Source organism: Gasterosteus aculeatus, chromosome 3, assembly GCF_964276395.1.
Source record: "Gasterosteus aculeatus chromosome 3, fGasAcu3.hap1.1, whole genome shotgun sequence".
Lineage (NCBI taxonomy): Eukaryota > Metazoa > Chordata > Actinopteri > Perciformes > Gasterosteidae > Gasterosteus > Gasterosteus aculeatus.
This window is the reverse complement of record NC_135690.1, coordinates 1500509-1526790: the sequence shown is the minus strand read 5'-3', so window position 1 is coordinate 1526790 and position 26282 is coordinate 1500509. Positions and strand designations below refer to the sequence as shown.

The 26282-nt window shown below is 47.0% G+C and overlaps 1 protein-coding gene across 4 annotated transcripts in view; it reads left to right on the top strand.

The window, feature by feature from the left end:
- Positions 1 to 26282, top strand: part of pbx1a (pre-B-cell leukemia homeobox 1a) — a 40526-nt gene that overhangs the window by 5237 nt on the left and 9007 nt on the right. For 2 of the 4 annotated variants that reach the window (XM_040170716.2, XM_040170713.2), the window contains exons 3-4: positions 25006 to 25250; positions 26189 to 26245. In XM_040170716.2, the coding sequence (XP_040026650.1) occupies positions 25006 to 25250; positions 26189 to 26245 (302 nt within the window). The remainder of the gene's footprint in view (positions 1 to 25005; positions 25251 to 26188; positions 26246 to 26282) is intronic. The other 2 variants (XM_040170717.2, XM_040170715.2) reach the window with 1 other exon arrangement.

The window sequence follows — 26282 nt, the reverse complement described above, 5'->3', positions numbered from 1 at the left end:
GTGGGAGTTGTAATTAGCCATGATAACAGATCTGGCTTCAGAGTGGTCATGTTCTGCATATCCACGTATGGCAAAGGAGCGCGTGTGTTTTTTAATTCATTAATCACAATTTGAAACCCGGTGAGATAACTACACACATGCAAGTTAGTGTGTCTCCACGTCCTTTTTAGTTTATCGGATAACTATTTTCGGCTCTACGTGTATTTTTTACATTCATCCAGGCGGACAAAGGTTTATCAGTCCACCAATTCAACAGAATACCAATGTATGTATATTTAGTTTCCCGCACTTCTCAATCCGGTCATCGGATGCAGCAGCACTGGCCGCTACAAACAGGGCTTTTATATAAGACTGTGTTCTTAGTTTTCTGACAGAGATCATATTCAGATCCATTACACTAAGAATGCCTTCCCACTTATCGAATATAAAATTGCTTTAGAGAGGAAATTTGCTCTATGGCGGAGTGGAGTTTCTTTTTTTTTTATCAGATGTTTGTCTCTGGAGCAGCTTTTAGTGTCTACAAAACAGCTCTGGTGACATTATTGCTGTTGCAATTGCCTCAGCCATTGTTTTTCTTACCGGTGCTGTTTGGATATGATTGGATTTCCACAGTCTGGTGGAATTGCCTCCCGCAGTAGGACCGGTGGACGCGTATACGTCCTCATATCGTTGGCGTGGAAACACCTGCAGATCTTATTGCTGACGGGTTCATAGGGCTCCAGCTTTGTCGTCCAACTTGTTTTTTCCATACTTCATAGTATTGAAAGTATTTGGTGACACGCACACCAGGCCGCCATGTTTTTTCACCCCTTTCGGTTTGAGTGACGAGTCAGCATCAGACTCGTAACCATCACATCCAGATCGGAGTGGTCGCCCCGACGCTTGATAACCTTTAATCTGAGGTGTGGGATCTCATTTCTCTGGCGCGCTGCCACCGCGATGTAAGTGGCGTGTTGGCAGCATGCTGGGGTCCTATAAAAGGACCCCCCCCCCACACACACACACACACACCGCCCGCACGCCACCTCCTCCACCTCAACTCCCATCAACAGTCAAACGTAAAATGGCCAGCGCTCTTCCCTGGCTGACTTAGTAAAAATGACATAAATTAATACACGCTGCTTAAACAGGACCAAGATTAATGGTTGCCTTTCGCAGCGGCTTAAATCCACTGTCAGTCGCTGCTCGCTGCCCAGATGGAATCAACACCAATCAATGAGGCTACCCGACTCTCCCCGGGTATCTGCTTAGGAGGTGGAGTGTGGCGCACACACACACACACACACACACACACTTATATATAAATCCCGTACGCAACGCATTCCCATTCGGACACATGCTGTATATCACAGCAAAAATAAAAACAAACATGTGAATGGATCCCCCGTCGCTGCAGCGTTTCGGCTTCGTCTCTCTCCAGCATTGCTGCACATGAACCGGTAGACGCGACCGGTGCCGCTTCCCTCACAGTGAGCTGTTCAATCAGGTGCCACGGAGTCGGATGGGGAAGAGCAGTGAGGCTGATGGCTCGGTAGTGATTGGATGTTTCAATTACTGATAGTAATGCCACGGCGTAGTGAGTCATGCAGTGCAGATAGCGCCATTTATTTTAATCAGCACAGGGGGGGAGATGGGTGTGGATGTGTCTCCCTCCGTTCAGAGTAGTTTCACATTTAGATGCAGGGGAGTGCTCTCTCTCTCTCTCTCTCTCTCTCTCTCTCTGCCTCTCTCTTTCTGTTTCTTTATTTCCCACACACACACACACACACTCAGGTGGATTGAGAGTGGAGGAGAGGTTGCCGTGGGTAACGCGTAGCGACAAGGTACTCTCTCGGTGTGCTATTCTAATTTATGTTAATAAACCTTGCTGTTGCCGTGAGAGACAAAGGGGGCCACAGATGAGCCTTGGTAACCTCGGCACCTTGAGTGGAAGCAAAGGCGCAGACAAAGAACAATGCAGTGACACACACACACACACACACACACACACACAAAGAAGGAGAGAAAAAAAGAGAGATATCAAAACTGCAGGGAAAGACAACACACTGGCGGGGAGCGATGATAAATTTAGCCACGTAAACAGTGTTTTTTTGATCAGCCTCATGCTGGCAATCTTCAGCGGCAGCGACTGTTTCCGTGTGTGTGCGTGTGTGTGTGTGTCGGAGGGGCAGGCAGGTGGTCTCCTGGGATTGTCGTCGATAATTCCGTGGGGCCCGTAGAGACGCTTCCCGGGGCGGATGGGAAACTACAGGTAGCACTGAGCACAGTAGGGGGTCAGAGCACGAGCGCCAGCAGAGGTCGGCGGTTCAAACCCGACGTACGTAACGTGTCTGCACCTTCAGGTAAGAAGGGGGATCCTTAAAAAGTGACCACGCTTTGTCTGCCATCGGGGTGGGATCATGTTGCTTGTTTCCTTGAATCAGTTTGCATCAGTACAACTTGCATCATGAAAATGAAATGAAATGAAACTTCAGAAATGGTGCTGCTTCAGCTTGTTATTGGGGAAAATCTGCTTTAGACACACTGTATTATTACCAGAGAAAAATATTTTTCAGTGATAACAAACCAAACCTTGACATTTATGGTCTCAATCGTAATGTTGAACAAGGTGAAATGTGATAACTAGGTTTTCCAGTTAGGGCGGATGATGCCGTTGCTGGATCCCTGCACCGTAGATTTCAACGCAAAGACTGAGAGCTGTGGGTTTCCTTTGTGCCGTCTGTCTGCCAGCTTGCCTTTGGCGGTGTTAGTTCTGGACAGTTAACTCCAACTGAAATTATGTTAATAGCTGTCATTTTCTTTTTTCTACTTGAGCATAATCAGCAAATTACATACTTCTGTTCATTTATTACCGAGCCACTTTTAACAGAGTTTTTACCCTTCAAAGATCAAAAGTCAGGAGGTAGTTCTTATTGTGTGTGTGTGTACATGTAGGTTTATGTGTGTTTATCATTTTGTGTGATAGTTTGTCATCATACCAGCAGTATAGTTTCATAAAAGGTCGGAGTGCGTATTGTGTCACAAAAAAAACGTGAAATTCGGAAAATTGAACAACAACCGTAATTTGTGTATTAATATCCTGTGTCTTCATTTCGCTTACACTGAACTCGGCTCGAATATTAAATATGATTCACGAACGCCACGCCGACAACCTCTGAGAGGTTTTTAATAGCGATGCTCTGGAGCCGCTGTGTTAGCGAGGTGTCAGTTTCAAGGCCCCTTTTTCGCCGTTATCATCCAGCAGAGTATTGACTAATTATTTAAAGATGAACTCCAGGTTTTTACATGGATTGTTACCATTGTTTTTATCTCTGGTTGTGAATCCAGTGTTTGCATAAACTAAATATAAAAAATTGCGTATGGTGTCCGCGTGTGTGTGTGTGTGTGTGTGTGTGTGTGTGTGTGCAGGTTAATGGACAGTAGCTTGCAAATAAAATAAGTTAGCAAGTGAGAAGGCTGACGCACATTATTATATCTATGCATTGTGTTATTGCTGCACAATTTATCAGAAAAGGTGTTGATGCAATAAATGAAAATTTCAGTTCTTTATCTATATATAAATAAGTGAAATGCTAATTATATATACGCCCATTGAGTTAACATTATCATTAATAATTTTTGTCTTTTGTATGTCTGTAGATATCTATCTATATTTATCAGGGACGGACTGAGCACATGTGCAGCACCCTGCTTACGGTATTTATAGCAAAAATGGGAGATGCAAGTACAAGTTTGAGCTTTTACACAAAAGGCACCTTTCTGCGCAGCAGCGTCTGTGTCTGTGCCTCGCAGTTAAAGAGGCTTGTGGTGCTTTTTATCTTTCAACAGTCGCTCACGAGATCTGAACCGCCGACCGCGTGACGCTTCCCCGCGCCTCCGGGGCGCTCGCCTCCTCTTCCTCTATTACATTTTATTCGGCTGCCTGGCACCACCTTGTATCCTGTTTTATTGGACACGTCCTCCACCGCTGTTGTTGGGCCGCCCCGCGCCCGTAAACACATAAAAATTCCTTTATGCTCCTATTACTTGAGTTTATGAAGAGCGTCTGAAGGCCCCTCCCCCGCCGACGGGATCGTACTGATAGATTGATATTGGGAGGACTGCAGTGTGATGAAGGTGTGGGGGTTAAGAGCTTCTTGGATAGTTTAACCTTGATAAAACAGTTGTTTCAGTGAGGCTGATTTCGCCCCATCCGTCTTCATCCGTCAGGGCCCCGCTGAAGTATGCAAATGAAGGCGGCGGAGGGAAGCGCCGTGTGCGGTTAAATGGGGCGTTGCGAATGTGCGGTGTACCGCGCCAACAGGGTGATACTACTTACTGTCCAAATTTAGTGTGTGTCTCCCCTGAAACGTCCCCCCCACACACACACTTTCTTCCTCTGCATTTGCAGAATCCACATGGCGCCCCGAGAGGGACGGGTGCCGTAAGCTGTTAGACGCTAGTACACGTCGTGCAAGCCGTGCGTTATCCATGTACGTTTACACGTGGTGGCAGATTTTATTGCAGCCATATATTTGGGGGGGATTTGGGCTCTTTATGGCGCCGGTTAGTGAGTCTTGAGGTGTAAGGGTAATAATCTTTATGATAATAACTGTTTATGCCTCAACACTGCTCTCCATTCACAGTTTATGTTGCTCGGGCAGCTTCATCTGCCTGATTAGTCGTGTACCTACTAAAGGGTGGGCTTTTTTTTTTGTGCGCGCTTGATTCTCCACATTTATCTCACGCGTCGGCATATTGATCGATTTCCCCGGCTCGCTCATTATTTAGTTCTGTTCTTCACAACTCATTTTCAGAAAGAGAGCCGGCGCTGAGGCCAGACGCAGATACCACGTCTCCCCTCCGCCGTCTCACCGGCCACCGCGCGCATAAAGCTGTCAATCAGGAGCTTTGCTGCCTGCCCTTTGTTATGGAACGCCAGCTCTGTGGGTGGGTCCTCTGGGTGATGGATGGCTCAGGGAGCCTATCGGACTGCAGGAAGCATCCATCTCTGTCTGAAGCCTGTTAAACAAGCTTGGGAAAGCAGCCATGTAGTCCTAACCACCACTGGCCCCCACTAAAAAACCCCATTAACATTAATGAAGGATAACTTTAAAAGTTCTTCAGTAATGGGCTTGAATTGGATTTACGAGTCAGATAGTTTGCCAGAGAGTTCGTCATGAAAAATGTCACTTGGTAGATTAATGGAAATGAGCATTTGAAAGGTCTCGGGACAGCGTTTCAGCGAGGCCCGTTTTTTTCATTTGCACATCGGTGATTTTCCCTCCAGTTCTAAAATCAAGCGGCGTCTTCTCAGTGGCTGCTGGGAAAAGCAAAGTGTTTGATGTTTTAAGTGACTGCAAAGATTCAGCTGCTCGTCTCACACACAGTGCTGCTGTTCCAAGAGCAAAAAAAACAACTTCTTAATACTTTTTTTTAAAGGCCTTTCATCCCAGGTGGCGCCGGCCATTTCAATATCTTGCAACCACCACTTTATCTGTCTGCAAGGTCCCCTATAGATGGCTGATGTGAAGCTGCCATTAGCCAGCCAATTCCTCAGCCACAGATTACTGTGCCAGTACGCGGTAATCACAATTTTGAAAAAGTTCTGATTGCTCTCCATCCAACCTACAAAGTGTGGCATAAATGGGTTTTTCCAAGGTCTGCAGTCGGTAGTTGGTGTGTCATCATAGTGCATTAGGACTGTCAGAGCCAAAATGGCAGTTTTCGAAAAACCTCTTTCAATTCCTGTGAATGTTAAAAGGATGCAGAAATATACTCGGACCAAACCAAGCAAACACGTATTTTTTTTTCTCCAATGCACCTCAGCACTTTCCCCTGGCGTCCACGTAAAATACAGTTATTTTAGATACTTCTAATTTCATGCATCTCCCTCTGCGTCTCTCGGTCTCTCCTCCTCCTCCTCATGCTAACCTCTGATGTCATTAGCAAAGGAGGGAGGTTGAAGGGAGAGAGGAGCTGCTATTCTTAATGAATTCCGCTGTGTCTTTGCCCTCCCCCACCTAGTTAACTCTGCCCCCCCCCCCTCTCCCTCTCCCCTCCAATGCTCGAGGTGTCAAATTAGAGCAGCTGGAGAAAGGGGAGAACAAGGAGATGGACCAGGTACGTCTCGCCCCGCCTCATTTTCTTACTCTCCTTCAAATCACTTAATACAAAATGATTTCCATGAATAGTTTCCATGAACAACGCTGCAAATATGGTTGGATGCACTCCACGGATTCACTGAAACAATTAGAGAGCTGCTTCTGCAGTTATTAAAAGGTCACTCATAAATACAGTAAAAGGAGAAAATCCCTATTGGGACGTTTCACACTGTTACATACAGGGTAAATATCCAGAAGTAGCACACGGATACTTAACGTAAGCAAAAGTACTAATCCTGATAAGTTTTTTGTTTAAAACAAGTTTTTTGGAAAGTAAATGACCTCATTATGCAGAGTCATGCCTATTACATGTAGTGTTATATTGCGATACATTATTTATTGGATTTTTATTCATTCATTATTCGCAGTGCATTGTATTCATGATATATGCTGCTGGGGAGTTTAATTTACTGCTCACAGCCTTTTTTGGCTTGTAAACCTAAAAATGAAACATGAGTCTCTGCAACACGTGTTGCACACGCAGTTTTCCCTCTATTCAACTCACCTTCTTTGATTTCAGTAATTGTTATTAACCAACTATTAATACGATTTAATTCTCAGTTTGAGTGACAATCTCAAAGTTTTCCAAATATGACAATTAATATTTAAATCTAATAAGATATCTAGATGGTTGTCTTTCAGATTTCACTCAAAATCATTAGTTGGAACAAACTGATGCAGAACACGAAAGGCGCTTAGAATGAAAGTAGGCGTGCATATTAAGAGCGTCTACATTTGTGTCAGTTCCTGACTTCCCCCAGTGCACATTTAGGTCCTTCACACAGTGGAACCCCCCTCCATGTGCTGCAGGTGCTGTTGCAGAGTGGCAGTGACAGTGATAAACATATCAGATTCACCCCTGCATGATGTCATATCCTCTTTCGGTTGTTTTTAACGAGGCCGAAAGTGTCTCCGGGTGGATCTGTTCCGGGGAGCCTGGCAGAGTGAACGCTTGAAAGTACTGACTCAACAGAGAGCCGGCATCCCCCCCGTGGCTGTGCTTACTCACTCCTGAGCCCGGCGTTTAGTTTTCCTTGGCAGACCCGGGCCACAGCTCATTAGACTAAGAGAATGTGCCTGCCTTAATTAATGGTATGTAAATATCCTTGAATTGGCCACATTTGCATATTAAGAGAGATTTGTGGAATCTGTGGAGTAATATATTTTAATTAGGGATTAATTAAAAATAATGGGATGTTCATTTCGCCTGGCAGGTTGTGTTTGGTGTGACGCGTGTGTCGGGCGCCCGGTCTTTGAGCGCCGCGGCAGCTAGCAACATGTGCAGGAAGCTGCGCTCGCCGCGCTGCATACAAACGTGTGCGCGCGTGCCCTCCAACACACACACACACTCTGGCATCACATTCCTTGAGATGCCAGAGCCCTCCCAGGGGGTCCTCACAAAGCGCTGTAGAAAAGAGGCGAGGAGGGCAGGGGGCGAGAGGAGGTGGGGGGGGTCCAGCTTGAACACCCACGATGTGTTTTTTGGGGATGGTCTCTGTTTGGCTCAATTTCATCTCCTCTCATCTCTCCTTTGTGTAGTTGGGGGAACGGCTCTCAGACATGGAACACTAGTTATGTTGGCAATTATGTTAATGGCTGCCATTAGGCCGCGATTGTGTACGAGCGAATGGGGAGAGAGGGCGCGGACCCAGAGTCAATGTGTGCTTTGATCCACATCCCGGTGACGCGTTGCCATAACATTTTCCGATGTATTCTCCAGTTTTTCCCTCAATGGGTCTTCACCACAGCAAACAGTTTGACACGTCGCGTCAGGGTCTGTTTCATTCCAGGCTCTTGGCGCTGGGCAACGACGTCCTCAGCGTGCGTTTCTCTCGACGGCTGTGAGAATAAATCTAAATAGAGACAAAGAAACCATCTGTCATCAGCATCGCTAATAGCGCCGATAGCGCGGCCGCTATCGCCGCATCTCCGCGGTGGAAATCATCCCCATTAGCAAGCATCGCGCCCGCTTCCTGCTTCCTGCTTCCTGATGCCCCCCGCAGCCGCCGCAGCCGCCGCAGCCGCAGCCGCAGCCGCACATCTCCACAGAAGAGAAGTTTTTAAGCGCTCAGTTATTTTCAGTCGTTTCTGCAGAGGAGAAGGATGCGGTAGATGTCTGTTTTTCTGCGGGCCGGGCCGAGGGCGGAGAGAGCTGCTTTGGCATTTGTGATGTGTCGTCAGCGCGCTGATGTTATTGATCCAGGACCTTCCGAATTCATTAGGAGAACCGGCCCAATTGTGCTGCATCTTTATTTATGTTGCTGCCCCCCTCCCTCCCTCTCTCTCCCTCCCTCTCTCTCTCCCTGCCTCTCTCTCTCCCTCTGCCTCATTCCCAGTCTGCCGTCCTCTTTCATCCTCCATGCATTATTCTTTTTATTATTCTTTTACAGCTGCCTTATCGCCGGCATTTGGGGCGAGGATAAGACCTGTCATCTTTGGGTCTCGTCTGGGGGGGATGATAGGAGACTTCAAGGGGGGAGGAGGTGGATTGCGAGGGAGGAGGGAGGGTGTAAAGAATGCCTGCTGCCCCCCTTTTTTCCCCCGCCTGAAATGGACGCCCCCCCCGTCCCTCCCCCTTTCCCCCCCATCCTCCTACCTTGCTCTCTTTCACTCTCGCTGTCTCTCTCTTTGTAATGAGAATCCCCCCTTAATTGAGGGAGCCGCAGCGATCCGGCCGAGGGCGGCAGGGTTAGATTGTGATACTGGCTACGTGACTGTTATGCTGATCGAGGTGGCGGATCAATAATTTAGGCCCTGACCTTAATGGTGGTGTTAAAACGCTCGTTCCTCCGGAGTCTGGAGGCCTTAAAGGCGCAGGGTTGGACGAAGGCACGGAGCTGGCTGGATGCGGAGGTGGGAGTGGGGGGATGGTGGGAGAAGCAGATAAGAGGAGAGGTGGAGGAAGGCGGAGAGGGAGAGTGCATTTGCAGTCAGCCCCTCGGTCTGTGAAAGGAGGGATCATGAGTGATGTTTTTTCCTGCTTCCACATTCAGACGCTCACATTGTCACCAACATTCATCCTCTTAGTATCTACATGAATACCATAAGCCCCCCCCCCCCCCTTTCTTTCTGTATTTGGTATCTGGTTGTAATCCGTTTTCATTAGAAATTCTCCACCCATTCTCACTGATGCGCTGAATGCAGTCAGCAGACACCAGAAGTGAACAAAGACTGCAGTAACGAGTGGGTTTAATCCGGTTCTGGGCTTGTCTTGTGCTCCTTCGCTTTAGGCCGTGCACATCGAGGATGCAGACAGCCGTCGATTTGATTCTGGGGGACATTAACGTCACGGCCTCACGCGTCTCCCTGAATCTCTAAGAACGGACTCATTGCTCGCTGGCAGGATGCGACCATCTCAGCCCTCCCTCCCCACCCAAAACTCACCCGCCCAGCCAGCCAGCCAGCCACCCTTAGGGGATGATATATTAGATATAACCAATTCAATTTTATGCAGCCAGGACAGACGCCCTGGGGACATAAACACACACATTTTTAATACACTCCTCACCAGGAAGCCCGACGCGCCCGAGCCTGCGGCCGCCCCGGGTCTCCTCTCACACTCAATTATTAATGTAACGGCCGTAGTGGCTTAATTAAATAATAAAGACAAGCACACTGCAAAGGAATGGGCCGAGGACATGACAGAGAGGAGACGTGGCGTTTTTCTAAATGTCTCATTTTTACATACACAACGATGCGGTGCTGTAACTTTGTGGTGTTACAATAGCGTTTGGTTGCAGATAATATCATCATTCAGCAAATGAAACGTAATTTATCTGGTTTCTAGCGTTGGAGTCCGTCTAGATCGCTTGAATCTTTTCTTTTCTAGAAAGCCCTTTTAAAGAAAAGATCATTTGAGGGAGAGGTTCAGACTTTTTTTGCTTCAAGTACCAGATCTGCTCATAAATCAGACGTCTCGGGAGTCGGGTCAAACAAGGGCTTGTGATACCTCAACTACATGAAAAGAATGAGTTCCTCAGATTATGGATTCCTGCCAGCTCAAGGGCGAGCCAGAGGAAGCACTCTGTCTCCCATATGATGAAATGTGGCGTTATCTTTTACTTTGTTTCATTAGATTCACTGGAGATTACACTCGATCCTCAAAGACTGGATTTTCCGGCTTTCTAAGATGAGCGATCTTCTGGCCTCGGGGGCCAAAAAAAAACAAACATTCCCAGGTCCCGCCGTCAGCCCCGTTTCTCAGGGCTCGTTTCTGTTTTAACTTGCAATTAATTATTCAAATTCTTTTTGAAACGCAAGGTTTACATTTTGAGCGGCTCGTTCAAAGGCAAAAGCAGTTTTATTCCACTAATGGCAAGAAAGCTCCGCCGTCAGATTGAAAAATACTCCCTTTGTGTGTGCGTGCGTGTTGACTTGGCGCCGTACTGCGATGAAGGATCACGACAAACTGGAGTGTTTAAATCGGCGAATTGAAATTAATGCCCTCTCAGAGCCGGGCTTGCTGACGATACATTAAAGCTAATACTCCAGTCCGGCCGAGCGAATGTTTGTTTATAGACACGAAACACGCACACAGAGAATGAAATGATTGGATTTCGCCCAAGTAAACACTCATATTAAGGGGAGAGACAAAAGAAACAAATGCGTGAGGGCACCTTCCATGTTTATTGTTTCTGTGTTTTTGAGCAGACTAATCTTTCCTGACGTGTCACATTTATGGGCCTTTTTTCAAATTCACTATTCGCCTTTTTCTAAAATTCAGCTCATTTTTTGGCGTTTTGTTTTTATTTTCGCGCTTCTTTTCGTCTGCCGACACATTTTAGACACTTTCAAAGGTCATGCCTCAAGTCTGTCTTGTCGCATCACTTATTCAGGCTGATTTTATTTATTCATGCCACTTTTTGATTTTAATAATTTAATCCGGTGGAATGTTTCCTTCATACGGCGATGATAAAGTGCTCCCAAGGAGTCGTCTCTGAAAATGTGGTTACGCGGCCTCTTTATGCGGCACGGACACCATGCGCAGTGTGAGCCGTCGCTGTCAGTCGAAGCTGTAATGTCTATCGATTCTGCATCCAAACGGTGCGAAGAGGCAGCCTCTTTTTTTGTGCTTCTCTTCTTCTTTTTTTTCTTCTTTCTTCTTCCTCTTGACTTTAATGCCAGCGGCTGAAGAGTGGTATTTATTTTCCTCAGACTCTGCGCTGCTATCCCGGAGTTGGCAGAGTGATTTTGTAGAATAGAAACATTATAGACTGTTAGTGTCAAAGTGTTAAATGTGATGTATGGAGCCGTGGGCTTCGGGCTGGACGGGGGCTTGAGGAGGAGGAGGCAGTCGGGAGGTGAGCGCTGGCTGCCATAACTGGAGCAAGGTGCTCATGGGAGAGAGGAGCCATCCACCGCGTGAGGGATGGCAGGGTAATGTGGCGGGGGAGGGGGGAGGGGGGGGGTAATGGCTTTTCTCAGTCCTCCGAAACAGAGGGGGAGATCATTAAGGGCCGTCCGCTTACCCCCCCCCCCCCACGACTCTGCCAGGGACTCCTGTCAGACTCGGGGACGCGGAGACACTCGTTGTGTTTCCTCTGGCGCCGAGGAGCCCAGAGTGGTTGATGATTATTTTTGGGGCCTTCTCACCGGGATGGACGGACACCGGCACCTTTGGCTTACAGCCGCGCTCAGATATTTCCTCACCAAATGCTCCTTCAGCCGTGAAAATCAAGTTTAATGCCGGAGGAGAGAGAAAGAAAACACTGTGGCTTCTCCGGCGCTGTTATTTAAATGACCGTATAACGATACAGTCATACGGTCATTTAAGAAATAACGCTACAAAATGTCTGGGTCTTAAGTCATTACTACTTTATTTCATCACGGTTTGGTTTGACTTTGATTAATTAAAAAGATCACAGTGGTAGTCATGAATGTTTTGTCACATTTGTAGCTCAAAACTTAAGTCCTACTCCAAAGAGAAACTGACTTCAGACAGTTGGAGACGCGTGCAGACAAAACGCCTTCAGGTCTCGAGCGGAACGTCGGTGGCCTGCTTTTGTTTTCGCGGAGGTTATCGTTGGCTTTGGTCTGCGTTTGTTTGGTTGACACGTGCGTCTCACTGCAGCAGGTGCGATGAAACACATTATATCTGCACGTTTTCATCAAAAGCCGAATTCAAACCACACATCTTTTTTTTTTTTAAAAAGCACTTTCAAGCCTCACGTCGCTGAATGGTTAAATGTTTGCAACTCCTTATGTTTGTTTTGCTCCGTGCAGCATGATAGTCTGAACTTTAATCACAGGGGGAGACTGGATTGCTTTTTGCAGCCCACGTTAGAAATAAAGGTGCACTTTGTGCACCAGGGAGGAGTCCTCAAAACCGGTTAACAGCACTTCAGGCTGTCGGTCGATTTCTGCCCCCGTGAGGCTCCAGCCCGGGCGCGACACAGAAGATTGGACGTCATTAAGGTATAAAAGACCTATGGTGGCTGTACGAAATGGCCTTTGCTTGCTTGTTTTTCGTGCATCTCCTCCACGAGCAGCTCACGAGCAGACCTGCATATTCATCTCGCCGCGTCGTTTGCCGGCACTCTTCTGCTTCTCCAGATGGGGTTGTTTTTTTTTCTTCCTTCTGTCGGTTTCGTACGTGCCCTTCTTTTATCGTTGAAGGTTGTCGAGGATGTCACATCACTAACAAGAAGATTGTCCTTGTGTCGCTGTCAAAACTCATTCACGCCGCATGAAAAAAAAAGCTCTGTGGAAATATGATCGCGGGCGCTAGAAAACGGACCAATTACTCCCCATTGACAACCTTCAAAGCCCACTTTTATTGGCAGATCCAGTCAAATAAACCTTTATTGCTCGAGCGGAAAGGGACGCAGTCATTTTTGCATAGCTTTTCCAGGCCCGGCGTTTATATGATCCCCGTTATTACACCGCTGTGACATTTAAACTTTATTGAACAAGACTTTAAAATCTGTAGGCAGTATATAAAACAGTCGACACCCGAGTGAAACCGATTGTCGTGGATGAAATAATTTGAAAAATTAAATATATTCCAGTTATTTTGCTTCCTTGATTTTATCATTTATTGTAATTTTTTTCCTCATTGATTAGTCTGCTAGTTATTTTTATCTTTTGGTCGATATTTCGTCCATCATAACTCGACATCCTCAATTCGTCTAATAAACAGTCCAAATCTTTTTAAGATGTGCGGTTTACAATCACATCAGACAAAGCAACACAATTCCATCAGCTAACAAGCAGCGATCGGTGCATTTCTCATGAAACGCTACCTCGGCAATTAATGGATTATCGTGATACTCGCTCATTGTTTATCCGTCAATCAACCAGCAGATTAATTAATCCAGCTCTAATCTGCAATACCTCAACTGTTAATGCCGCCGACGGCCGCCACGGTTCAGCTCTCAGCCTCACATGAGACAAGCAGACGGGGAGAAACCGACGCAGAAACAGGAGAAGGCACCAGCAGAAAGGTCCTGCCCCCCTCCTCTGTGTAATTAAAAGGGGGTGTCTGTCAGGGGCTGCTGTTGCTTTGTGTTGCCCCATATGTTTGTGCGCTGATACAGGGGGGGATTATTCTCTTTGGAGGCCTGATAACAGCCTGTTTATAACCTTGGCACAGGCTGAAGCCTAATCTGGCAGCAGCACGTCGCTCCCCACCTCCATCCGAAATGTTTCACTGAAAAGCCACATTGGCCGATTCGTGCTCCAACTGGGGAGAACAGTCGTGACCCAAACAGACTGGAGTGTTTTCACATGTATCTCACGTTTGCACGTTTGCTTCCACTCAGCCAAAGATATCGTGTGAAATGTTGAACGCTCCAACTGGCTGTGAGGTAGAGAATCGGGATCATTGCAATCGGGAACGCTAACAGGAGTAAAATTAGCCCGGCTTGTGTTCCCTCGGTTGCAAACTCCATATTCATTTTTTTTCTAATCTACAAGCTGGTTAGTTGGGTCTTTTGTTCTCGCAGTATGTTGCCATCATACCGCCTTTCACACACCATGTAAAGTCTGTCCGTGCAAACGAACAACTTCTCTAAATCTGTTCTTTTAAACGCCTAAATCGAGCCTTTCCCTGACTAATAGCTGCATGATTGATTTTATGACGTACATTAAACACTAGCCGTGCAGAATGAAGGCCTTATTCTCAAGAACATGCAGGCCAGTGGTGTATTTCAGCCTTTTTCAGATAAATACATTTAATACTAAGTCATATACTTGAGGTACTTGTACTTTACTCCCATACCTCAGTTTAATGCTATTTCCTACTTTTACTTTTTAATAACGGTGTGTTTCCCATCTTGGGAATGTAATCGAGGAACAACGACCGAATCTCCGTTTTTCCGCCCACACCCCGAATCACACAATCCTCTCACATTAAACATCCCCGTTAATCAGAAGGGTTCCAACCTTGCGCGCTGAGTAGGAAGTCACCCTTGGTAATGCACTGTTCCCTGGCGAGGACCCTTAACCGGCACACCGTGAGGAGACGGGGGGGGCTCAGAGTGGTGGGCAAAGACAACTGTCAAAACTGTCACATTTCTCCCTCCTCTTCCCCCTGATAAATTAAAGTTACACAGTGTGCGTGTTGCAGCAGCGGAAGGCTGTGCAGAGAGCCCAGCTCCTCGGGTCTCAGGAGACGGCTGGCAACTAGGTCACACTGATAATGTAATACGCTGACTGGATCCCCAGCCCTCTTCATCCAGGGAGGAAAAAGCATGACGGGAAAGAAAACACGACTCAAAATGTAGGAGGAAAATAAGAACTTCTGTGTGTTGTTGCACTCGCTTGGCGTTACCATCTCTACCTGCTCTGTGGAGTAGAGGAGTCCATGCCGCCTCGTGAGGCAATGCACTCTGCTGTTTGTGTGCGCGCACACCTGTGGAAAGTGCAGTCGGTGACAATATAACTCCTCACAGGTAAATCGCATTTACGCGGATTCCCTTTTTTTTAGGCGTTATCTCTGCACCGCACGTCCACGGGGGAACAGCATCACACGGGTCCGCCGGGAGACGGTGACAGGAACAAGTTTCTGCATCAGCAAGGTGCATTTTCACTCCCGTGCGGTATTCCAGAGAGGCTCTGTGGGCCCACTGTGTCAACTCTGCCTCCCTGCAGGTGTGCGAATGAAACAGGGCCTATAAATAGCCCACGCAGCTGGGAGGAGGGTGCTGTAGGAGGGGGGGGTTGGAGGTCCAGCTGGGGATACAGGTGTGTATAGAGGCTGACCCACAGAATACGAGTGCTGTCTCACCCGGGGGCGGGGGTGGGAGGGGGGAGAGGCTCTGGAGCTGCAGCTTTAATGTCATATGAAGTCAAATGAATTCAAGGTATATGTGAGCATGTGAAGAAGAGATGTGGATGAGATCTGAAAACCAAAATCACGTCACCACTAAAATAGAATATTTCAGGAACATCATCATTGTTTCCGAGCAGCTGTGCAGCATTCGCTGCGTTTCTATCAGCAACGGTTTGCTGAAGTGGTTAAAATGATCTGAGCGGAGTCCTGATAGATCGTTTGGCGCTGTTTCCATGGTTACAGCTGTCTCGACTGTTGAATTTTCAGCTCCAGACTGCAACTCTATCTGTAACTGTCCTCCGTCCTTCTCTTCTTCTTTTCTCCTCAGTTTATCTGCAGAGGAAGAATCCCTGAGTAAAAATATCCAACGTGTTTATTTAAAGCATTGTGCAATGATTCATAAAATATAGGTTATTGTGACACTAATGTTAAACTAGAGCAGCTGCTTAAACACAGATAGACTATGTACAGCATAGCTGATTTAATTTGTTGCGGTCTGATCCTGTGTGAGGTTTTATATTTCATTGACTTATTTTTATGATGGCAGAGTATTTATTGATCTCACAGGAGGACAAATACATCCTTGCCTTTGCATTATGCCCTGCAGTATATTGACAGAGCTGACCACAGCATCAGTGCCGCATGTCTTCCCATTGGTGGAGACTATCACAAGCACACCTAAACAAAATGTTGACTATTTGCAGATGGATGTATGGATTTATGATTTACACAATGTCATTAAAGACACCCTGGAAGACAGCCGGGCTTCAGTGTTGTTGTCCCTGACTTTGTCCAAAGAATTGATGTGATGAACACATATGTAGTGGGTTTTTTTGTTGCAGATTCCACACCTTTTTTCCTGTAAAAGAAGCATGAAAAAATGGGTCAAACGTTGGTGTTTCATGTGTTTACTTCTCTCTTATTTGAAGGGGTTATTAGAGTTTCTGGCGTGTGCTAATAATGCCACAGGGCTGTCTGCATAGTCTAGTAGCAGGCAGCGTTACAGACAGCAGTGTTGTCGCAATTTTTTAAAATCAAACCTCAGCTTTCAGGGCAGAAAATGGCACTCTTGTACCCGACGCAGGGCTCGATATGCTCTTCATGTAAATGACGTCTAGCACTTGCACGCTTGTGCTTGCATTAATGCATTAATTCCTCAGTACTTTTTTTAGCTGGAGGCAAAACGACACATTCTCATCAGAAACGCACTCCCCCGCTTACAGTCCCACTCCACTAAGACCCCCCCCCTCCACACGCACACACGCACATGATTGACAGCATGAGCGCCCACTGACCCAGTATTCTGCTACAGTGGGACGATCCCACAGGCCTGTGATTAATGACTGGGCTTTATCCGCTAGTGGTGTGGTAGGGCTGCCAGGCAGGCCACTTAGACTGCCTGGACCACTACCTCTGCCGTGAGCACACTCTCCCTTTCTCTGCCTATGTAGGCATTGCATCGTCATAGTCATTGCCAAAGCTCTAAACTACGGCTGTCAATAGATAAAAAAAATAATTAACTAATTAATCGCACATTTTGAAATTTGTTAATCGCGATTGATCGCGATCACTTCACAAAGCCTGTATTTTAGACAGTGTTGTTTAATTATTAATTGTATTTTGAACACGAAACTGCACACATTTTCTGCTGCAAATATTAGTCCGACGTACTTGCACCCTATCGGCATTAGGACTGTTTCACCTTCAAACTGTCATGGACAAATAATTACCTTAATTTGTCTCTTGAGTGCCCGACTTCTTGGTTTGATGGTAAAATCATTTCCACCACTGAGTTTTAATACATTGGAAACCGTCACTTATCTGGTATATCGAGCAGGTTGTAAAGAAACATCTGTGTGTGTTTGAATTGGAGCGGCTCTCACTAACGAAGAGTGTTCCCTAACGTTGCTTTTCTCTTCTGACGGGTGACTAAGCATCGCCGGTATTTTGAGCAAAAGGCAGCGGCCAAACAGTCGACCTCAAAGGGATTTTCGTAGCTGCGACAGAACCCAATCGAACTTCTCACGTACCAAAACAAAGCCAGTTCCACTTATGCTGCCTTCGTGGGAAGCTCTCTGATAAATGCGGAGAGAGAATATATTTCCTGCTGGAACAAATCCCTCGTGTTGCCGTATCTCTCACATCTAATGTTTGGATGGCGTCGCTCCCCCTGCAGACACGGCGCTTGACTTTTAACTCTTGAAGTTCATTCCATGAATCGCAAATTCACTAATAGCAGTATATTTCAACCATACGCAAACAAAGTACTTGATTTGTCAATTCATTTAATGTCCAATATTTGCTGTTTTTCTTTTACAATCAGATCTTAAATATCTTTTTTTCGGAACATTTCCAAAAAAATAGTCGATTTGATACTTTTATGTTTCAAATTCATTCACAAACTGTGCTTTTTCTGATATTTTATAAACCAAAAAATCAATTGACAGAATAATAATAATCTGCAGATTGATCGATAATGTAAATAATTGTCAGCGGCAGCCCTGGACTTCACAGTGAATAATCAAACATTGTGTGATCAATAAATGAAAAAAAAGTCCAGCCGCATCTTTTCGTTTTCTCAGTCATCCCGCTCGACCCGCACGGCACCGACTGTGAGCTGATATTTTTAGCCTTTTCACAAAGGCGTCCGTTGTAGTTCTGTTGGATGTGATCTTAACTAGTGGGAAGCTTCAGGGTTCCTGCTGTGTGACATCAGCCATGAGACACAACCTTTGAGTTGGTCTCCAAAACATATTGGAGGCAAAGACAAATGCATTACGGGACAGTAATATCACAGCTGACCTTACATGTCAATTCATTTTCATCATCCGGGCGGATCTGTACTCCCGCTGTAACACTTAGTTGACCTGAGATGCACAGATACTGTATATAGGTAGGGACAGTTTGGATCGCGTCTAAATATAGAAAGGACAATCGGATAATATCTATTTGCAGAAGACGTATTGGCGTATGGCTAACAGCATTATGGTGGCACTCAGTGACCACTTGTGCTTTATGGAGAGGAGCATTGTCATCATGGAAGACATTGCTCCCACTGGAGATAGAATGCATCGCGGTATAATCTAAGTAAGCACTCAGAATCTTTTTCAAGAGCAGAGTACAGTTGAACCACATGACCCATTTTCAAACGATGTGCTGTTTTTGAATTTCCCTGTTAAAGCAGTGTGCCGTATAAATATTAAGGTTAACCTAAAGTCAATCTCCAATGGATCTGTAGTTTTATTCCATCCATTTAGGCAACTTGCATAATGTTCTTTCTCCAAATATGGAAATACCGTAATCATATTCTCCCCAGAAGAAGGCTGCCGTCCTTATTACAGCGGCCTCATCAGAATTCAAATAATTAACCCCACCAACCCGCTATCCGCAGAATGCGGGTGGAAAAAAAAAAAAGAACTAAGCTGGCGTAAATAACCAATTGCTGTGAAAGAGGTAATTGGACAAGCGGATGAGGGAGCGCTGCAACATTTCCGAAGGATTCACTTTAGCAGAGCCGTCGCATGCCGGGCGCCCCTGCAGTACAGGGCAATAATAATGTGATTCTCCTCTCCAGGCTGTATCCTGTACACCACCGCCGGTGTCATTTTTCGCTCTTCCGGGGGAAGCAAAGTACAAGACGACGGAGCGACGTCGTGTAAAATGCATGTTGTCGAGTGAAGCCGAGCACGGCGAAGCAGAACCCCCGGCGCTATTGTCTGCGAAGGGCCATATGGTGGGCGTCCTTGCGTGGTAGCTTAAGGGATGAGGAAAGCAATTTCTGTTTTCGGAAAATGAACCTCCTCCCTCAGCCGCGCGCGTTCGTCAGACGCTGCCCCGTCCCGCGCGCCCCGGGGCAGGGACGGAGACCTAAACAACCCAACGTCACGTCGTCTTCCGAGGCCTCCCCGCTTTGTCAAAAAAAAGCCCACCCCTACGCGTCTGGCCCCGCTCCGTGCCTCCAGATGTGGCTTAATTTACTGCGACTCTGCTAATTGCTGTAATTAAGGATTAATTACCGTTAATTACCTTCGCATAAACTCATCACCAGTCAAAGAGCGGAGCCTTATGAAATGTGCCACACACAGGAACACGCACCACGGGGACTCGAGGAGCTTTGTGTTACTGGACCTTGTCTGCGGTGCGTGGGGAGGGCTTGTAGGGCAGCAGCGAGGGCAGAACGTCAGCGGTCATGGACCATCTCCTCTTGGCTCACCGGCGCTTCACACGTCACCTCCTCACCAGCCGCTGCCCGGGACAGCGTCACTCTGGCGCCTGGCATTTCATCAGAGCCATTTATTTGCCGATTAAGTTGATGACAATTGGATACATTGGAGGGAGTGGATTAAAAGAAAAACAATACTAATATTTCCCAGAGGCCGACTTTAAGATTTTAAAACGTTGATATAATAACGATAGTTTGAAGCAGGAAAAAGCCAACGGACGATTAATTTTGGAATATGTTCTAACTGGGTGATGAGCCCTTCAATTCTTTTACATTTTTAATACAGACCAATAATGTTTGTGCATATTCATGTGTTAAAGAGGATCCAACCACAATGAATAGAAATGTCTCTTGTTTATTTGAAAAAGACAATGTGACATTGGTCTGTCTCATGTTGTGGACAAACAGCTGATGGTGCTGCAATATATATATATATGACAGAAAAATGATTATTAATATTTATATAACCAGAATATTGGAATGTACAGTTTTTGGTTTAGTTGTGTTGTATCTTCCGTGCAGCCCGTTCAGCTCCGATCGATCGAGGTCGTTGTCACTCAAACGAAACCACCTGTCTTTGACTCAAATGGTGACATCCCAGGTCCAAAAACTCTACGGGGCCCTTGTGAAATGATATTAATCGCCAGTTAGTGATGTACTGAGTCTTTTCCTTTTCTCTCCATATATATATATAAACACCTAAGAAAGCCTGACAGCTACAGGCATAATGTATTGCCTCTTTTGCATAATGAATTATTTTAATGAAGGCCTTTAAATGGGGGTGCTCTCCGTTGGTGGCGGGGCGGTGCTCTGAATGGTCTCCTCCTCTGGCGCTGGCTGCCTCATTATCGGGCCGGACCCCCAGGCCTCAAACTGGCCTGCTTAAGCCTCAGATGATGAAGATAATTACCGTTATTAGGAGTAGCTGCAGGGGGAACTTGTTCTGAAAAACACCAAGCTGAGTTCGTGCCTCACTTCCGACGGCCAGTGGAGAAAGCCAGAGAGGGAGAGGAGGGAGAAAAGAAGGAAAAAAAAGGAGGGGATGAGGGGAGCGGCCACCAAATCCGCCTAATGTGACGCCTGTCAGCCCGTCTCCCACCAGCTGTCACCTCCAAAATGCGCTGGGGTTCATTTTTTTAATTGACACCTCGCTTTCCCATTCCATTTCTATTTTTCGCCTTTCATTTTCCCTCCATCACTCTCTCACCTCCTTGCCTGCACCGTCCTCGTCTCCTCATCTCGGCCTCTCTGTCCCCCCCCAGTATTTCCTCGGTGCTTTTCCTTGTCCGTGGTGCCGCCCCCCCCCCCCCCGACCCCCCATCCCCCAACCCAGTGTCAGATACGACACCCGAGCCTTTCTGCACACGATACTTAAGATGGCTGATAAGACATTGAGCTGCTTCACGACGATGCCCTTGTGTGCCGAGGACGCGCAGCTCCCCGTTTTCGTGGCGATGGAGAGAACGTTTTGGGCCTGAGAAAGTTTCAGATGAGTTCCTGGATAGATCACAAATCTAGTCTGCAGCTTGCAGTACGGAGCATTTTAAGACTGGAAATAACGCGGCGTTGACATGGCGGCAGCGTTTTCACTGGATATTTGGACGATCAGTAACGTCAAGAAGACGGATCTTCCTCTATAGGAGCTGGGATTAGATTTAGTACAAACAACCACATGCACAGTTCTAGTGTTACATACTAACACCTTTTAAAGTCAGGGCAGGGTTTCAATCTCAATAACATTTTTGTGTCCATTTCACAAGAATATTTCGTGTGGTCGAAGCCCCCCCGGGGTGGACACTGACGCCACGCATTGTTTACAGATCCTGTGCGAGCGCAATTCTACGCGTGACTACGTGGCGGGATCACGTGACAAGTCTTGACGGATCGACTCAAGCGTTTTTGGTTTTACTTATCGCAGTCTCTGGCCCACCGCGACTCAAGTGACGCCAATTGTTTTTCACGGCAGCGAGGTATGATTAGTAATTTCATACTGATTGCCTATTCTTTATTAAATCCCGGATTCAGCCTTGCAGAAATGGCCACGCATACAGATTAGACGTAATGTAACACAATATTCATTTAGTGTTCTCGGTAATGATAATAGCCCGGCTCTGTGGTGTGCGGGTCAGTGTGAAACAATGAACGGGTCTTGCATTAAATGCAGATGAGTGCAGGATGCTGAACCCCTTCCTGCAGAGGGGGGGGGGGGGGGGTGCACTGGTGATACTTGTCATGTCTGCTGTAAATCACGCTGCTTCTTTTTCAGGTTCCCAGGTTGTTGTTGTTTTGTCTCAGAATGCTGTGCGGCAGGGATGAATGGTGGTGATGTTATATTATCATGTGGCTGTCGCTTTCACTCCTGCTGACTGGTCTGTGACAGGCCCACACACACGCACACACACACACACACACACACACACACACACACACACACGCAGGGTTGTGTCAGGAGCAGGCCTGATTTATTAACTGCTGAAACCCTGGACGACGTGCGCCCACACGATCAATACGGAGCTCAGCCACTGCCTGCCCCTCTCTGGGGGTCATGTGATGTGGACGAGCAGCAGGCAGGGAAGGACGCGCGCGCGCAGGCGTGTGCGCACAAAGGCGCGTATACACTAAACTGCGGAGTGTATTGCATTACTGTATTGATGGGAAATGGATCCAGTCCAGCGTTGGCTGCTCGCTGCCAGTCAGAGGCGGGGAGGGTAAACTTCCATCGTAGCTGTCAGGGACGTCGCCGCTTGCCTTGTTTGACCGTAAATCTTCCTAATTGCGGCAGAATACCTCGACATCATTAATTAAGCATGTTTTCATTTAAAAGCACTCGCAGGGCGCCAGGCCGGGCGCTTGGGGGAGCCTGCCAATGTGCAAAGCTGTGTCTGTGTGCTCAAAGCGTCCGTTCGCGTTGTGTGTTTGCGTGTGCGTGTGTGTGTGTGCACCCTGGTTCCCCCTGTATGTGTGGGAAGCTTAATCGCCGCGTTTATTTACACTCCCGTTGTCTGCACACAGCCGGCCGTGTGGCGGCGGGTATGAGCCTACCCCTAAGGAAGTAAAACAGCAGAAATTAATTTAGTCAATAAACAAAACAAAGGCTTATTCTTAGAATTCCATCCATTATTCAGGAAAGGGCTCGGGGATTTGTTATGATGCGCATTTATTTTTTATGCCTTGCCTTTTTGGGTTTAGTGCTCCACATCTCAGGGAAGGAATTATACAAGAGCGTGCACAAAGGATAGGGGGGAAGGAGGCAGGGAGGGAGGGAGGGAGGTAGGAAGCGACCGAGAGGGAGAATTGTGTCCTCTCATTGTTCAATTAAGTCTGTCGGTAATGATCAAGATGAGACGATACCCATCGTCCTTTTATAGATAGCAATCTGTGGCTGTCCCTGGAATAAGGGGATCTCAGGGCAGGACGGACCCGGTTCCTTTGTTGGTACAGTAATAGACTAGGAGGTGTGCATGACGGGGTCTGAATATGTGATGTATTGTAATAGAGGGTCCTCCTCTCCGTCAGTGGTTGCGTTAATGTACGGTCTGGTTTCAGGGTCCACAACGAGCACTCGGACTGGCATCAAGGTCTAATCGATTTCATTGCCATTACCGAACAGAAATAAATAAAGCTGATGGCTTTGGTTGGGGTAATTATGCCACAGCACAGTGAATTGTTCCTTAGTGATTTTCCTTATTAATTGTATTTATTTAATCCATTTCATGCTTTTAGTGGTGCACTCTGAGACTTGGGAGGGAATGAATAAATCACTCTTAGGCTCATTTTATTCCCCCTCTGGTCGGGATGTGCCTCTATTTCGTCAAAAGGAAATTGGCGAGTGTTATAATTTCCCGCTGGTGTGATTTACCTGAAAAATACCCCACATTCTCATCCAGCAGCACATGTGCACACGCTCCCACGCACACATGCGTCTGCTCCCCGTCTGAACTCCTGACCTTTTGCAGCCGTCTGATAGCCATTGACATTTGGCTCTTGAGCTGAGCCCGCTCACGTGTTGGAGCTGATGGGAATGGATGATGTTATTGCCAGAGGAGGGGAAAAAAAGAGGCAAGGAAAAAGGAGTTGGGGAAGGGAGGAAGGGAGGAAGGGGGAGGGTCGCGAAGAGGAAGACCAGGGTAGACAAGCTCCTCGTGCGTCCCCGGGAACCCATCTGGACCCCCCGCTCGCCACAAAGGTCACAGGGCGACTCCACCTTACGTCCTCGTTACAAAAGAGCCGTCGCTGGGACTGTGGACCACAATGTGTCTTTGCTGCTCCGTCAACACAGCCTGTCACTTGCCCCTCACCTTCTACGGCCACCGTGAGACATGCAGGGGGGGTACGAGATGTTCCTGAAACGGTCTGAATGCTGCACGGATTAGATGTCGTGGCGGCGCGAGCTTCGTCTTTGTCCTTGAAGACAGTGGCTGGAATGGAGGCTGCACCTGGTCGGCGGCTCTCAGCACCTCAGAGGAAAACCAGGACAGGCAGTTGCTTTACCGAGGGAGCCTTCTGGTGGCAGAAAGAGGCAGGGCACTGCAAGCTCCTCTTTAAATGCAACCTCACGCAGATGTACCTGCATGTTTGTTACTCCACGATGTAGTTGGACTGGCTGGATTCAAATCGTTTTTTGCACAGATTGAGACTTGGTCACATGTTATATCTCAGAACATCTGAGTCGGTGGACGTGTGCAATACTACATGTTTTGTTGTGCGTGTCTGACAGTCGTTGTCGTGTTGGCACAATGGGAGCTGAGGGTCAGTTAGGAGCTTGGTGCCTGCGGGTGGGTGAATATGTGCAGGTTCAAAAGGCCCAAACTTAAACAGTCAGTCGTAAAAAGCATCCTCAGTCCTGCTAAATGAAGACAGCCCTGTTGTTCCAGGTGTGATGCTCGTGTGGTAGTTTAGTAAGTATTTATATTGTTGAAGCAATGGAAAATAACGGCGCGTGCCAAGATGAGATCTTTTTTTTCTCAGTGTTAAAATGATTAACCGTAAAATGAGGAATTTTAATCTTTATTATACTTTTTCCGTGGTTATTATTTTACTTTTCTGTTTGAGACGATATTAAGGCCAGCTAACATATCTGGAGGCACAAGGGGAACAATGAACGATGAACTGCGTTAACATATTTCTTGTTTTACACGAGTCAGAGTGGACGAAATGATAGTTTTATGATCCTGCCGAGCTGCCAGCCTCCGTGCCGCTGCAGGGTTTTACGGCCCAGACTTGAACTATTCAAAATCGACGGCCATATTTCAGGGAGTTCATTTGGTTCGCCGGAGTCCAGACTCTCTTTCAGTCACAGAAGAATGATCGCACCTTGCTCCTCCTTTTGAGCAGCCAGGTAAACAGCCATCTTCTCCTGTCCTCCACAGTGCTCAGTATCCGTGGCGCCCAGGAGGAGGAGCCGCCAGATCCTCAGCTGATGCGACTAGACAACATGCTGCTGGCGGAGGGCGTGGCCGGGCCCGAGAAAGGCGGCGGGTCGGCGGCCGCCGCGGCCGCTGCCGCGGCCACCGGCGGCATCGGCGCCGACAACTCAGTAGAGCACACCGACTACCGGGCCAAGCTGTCTCAGATTCGACAAATCTACCACACAGAGCTGGAGAAATACGAGCAGGTGGGGAGGAAGAGAACTTTCTCAGTTATTATTCTCTGCTGTTTAGCCTCTTATAACACATTCATGTTTGGAAAGAAAGACAAAAAAACGCATGTAACATACCGTAAATGTGGATTTTAGACCGTGATACAACCCCCCCCCATTCTAGGAATGAGCCAGCACTATTTTGAGTCAGCGTGGTTACATGGATTCGAATAACTGGCTTAGTCGGACTGAAATCGAACGATCCGTTTCACGTAAACACTTTTGTCCGACTACGTGCGGTCCGACTACGATCCGACTAACACGCCTGGATAACTCGGCCCGATCCAGTTAGACTATTGCGGCATGTGACGGTGAATCGGATGAGGAACTGGACTTTGCGTCTTTGCGCATGCTTGAGATCCCGACGGCGTCTTCTCTCCGTTATCAAATCAGCTGATAGCGCCATTCGCTGTGCTCCTATTAACATCACACACACATAGTAGAGGGACGTAGCTTCACCTCGCTCTCCGCTCGCCATCTTTCTCCTAATGTTGTTGTTGGTAGTGGTGAAGCGGTCAAGCGGAAATGGCTGTATGACCACTACCTGTAATGAAAACAGCGCCACCTATCGTATCAGATATGACGTGCTTTCGGCCAATGATTCTATTTATTCACTGCCATGTATATTGGGATAATAGCACCTCCCCCCGAAAGATCGCACAGTCCGACTAAGCAAAGATTCGAATTATACCATCATGTAAACACACTGACTGTTGTGTCACAATCGATGTTTGTGGAATGCCCTGTTGTACCTCAGTGTTTACACTCCAAATATTATTTCATGACAGTTGAGAAAGTTCATGTCCATGTTCTCTCCTCTTCCAAAATCCTCCCACTACGCAGGTGTTCAACTGCAGGATGTGTTGTAATTGTAAATTTCTCTTTTCTGTTTAAATGTGCAACTACTGAAAAAGTTGGACATCGTCCCGACTGGTGGTGGATATGGACAGAGGCAAAACTTTAAAAAAAATGTCAGTGATTTTAAACTTTATAATATGTTACGTTTTT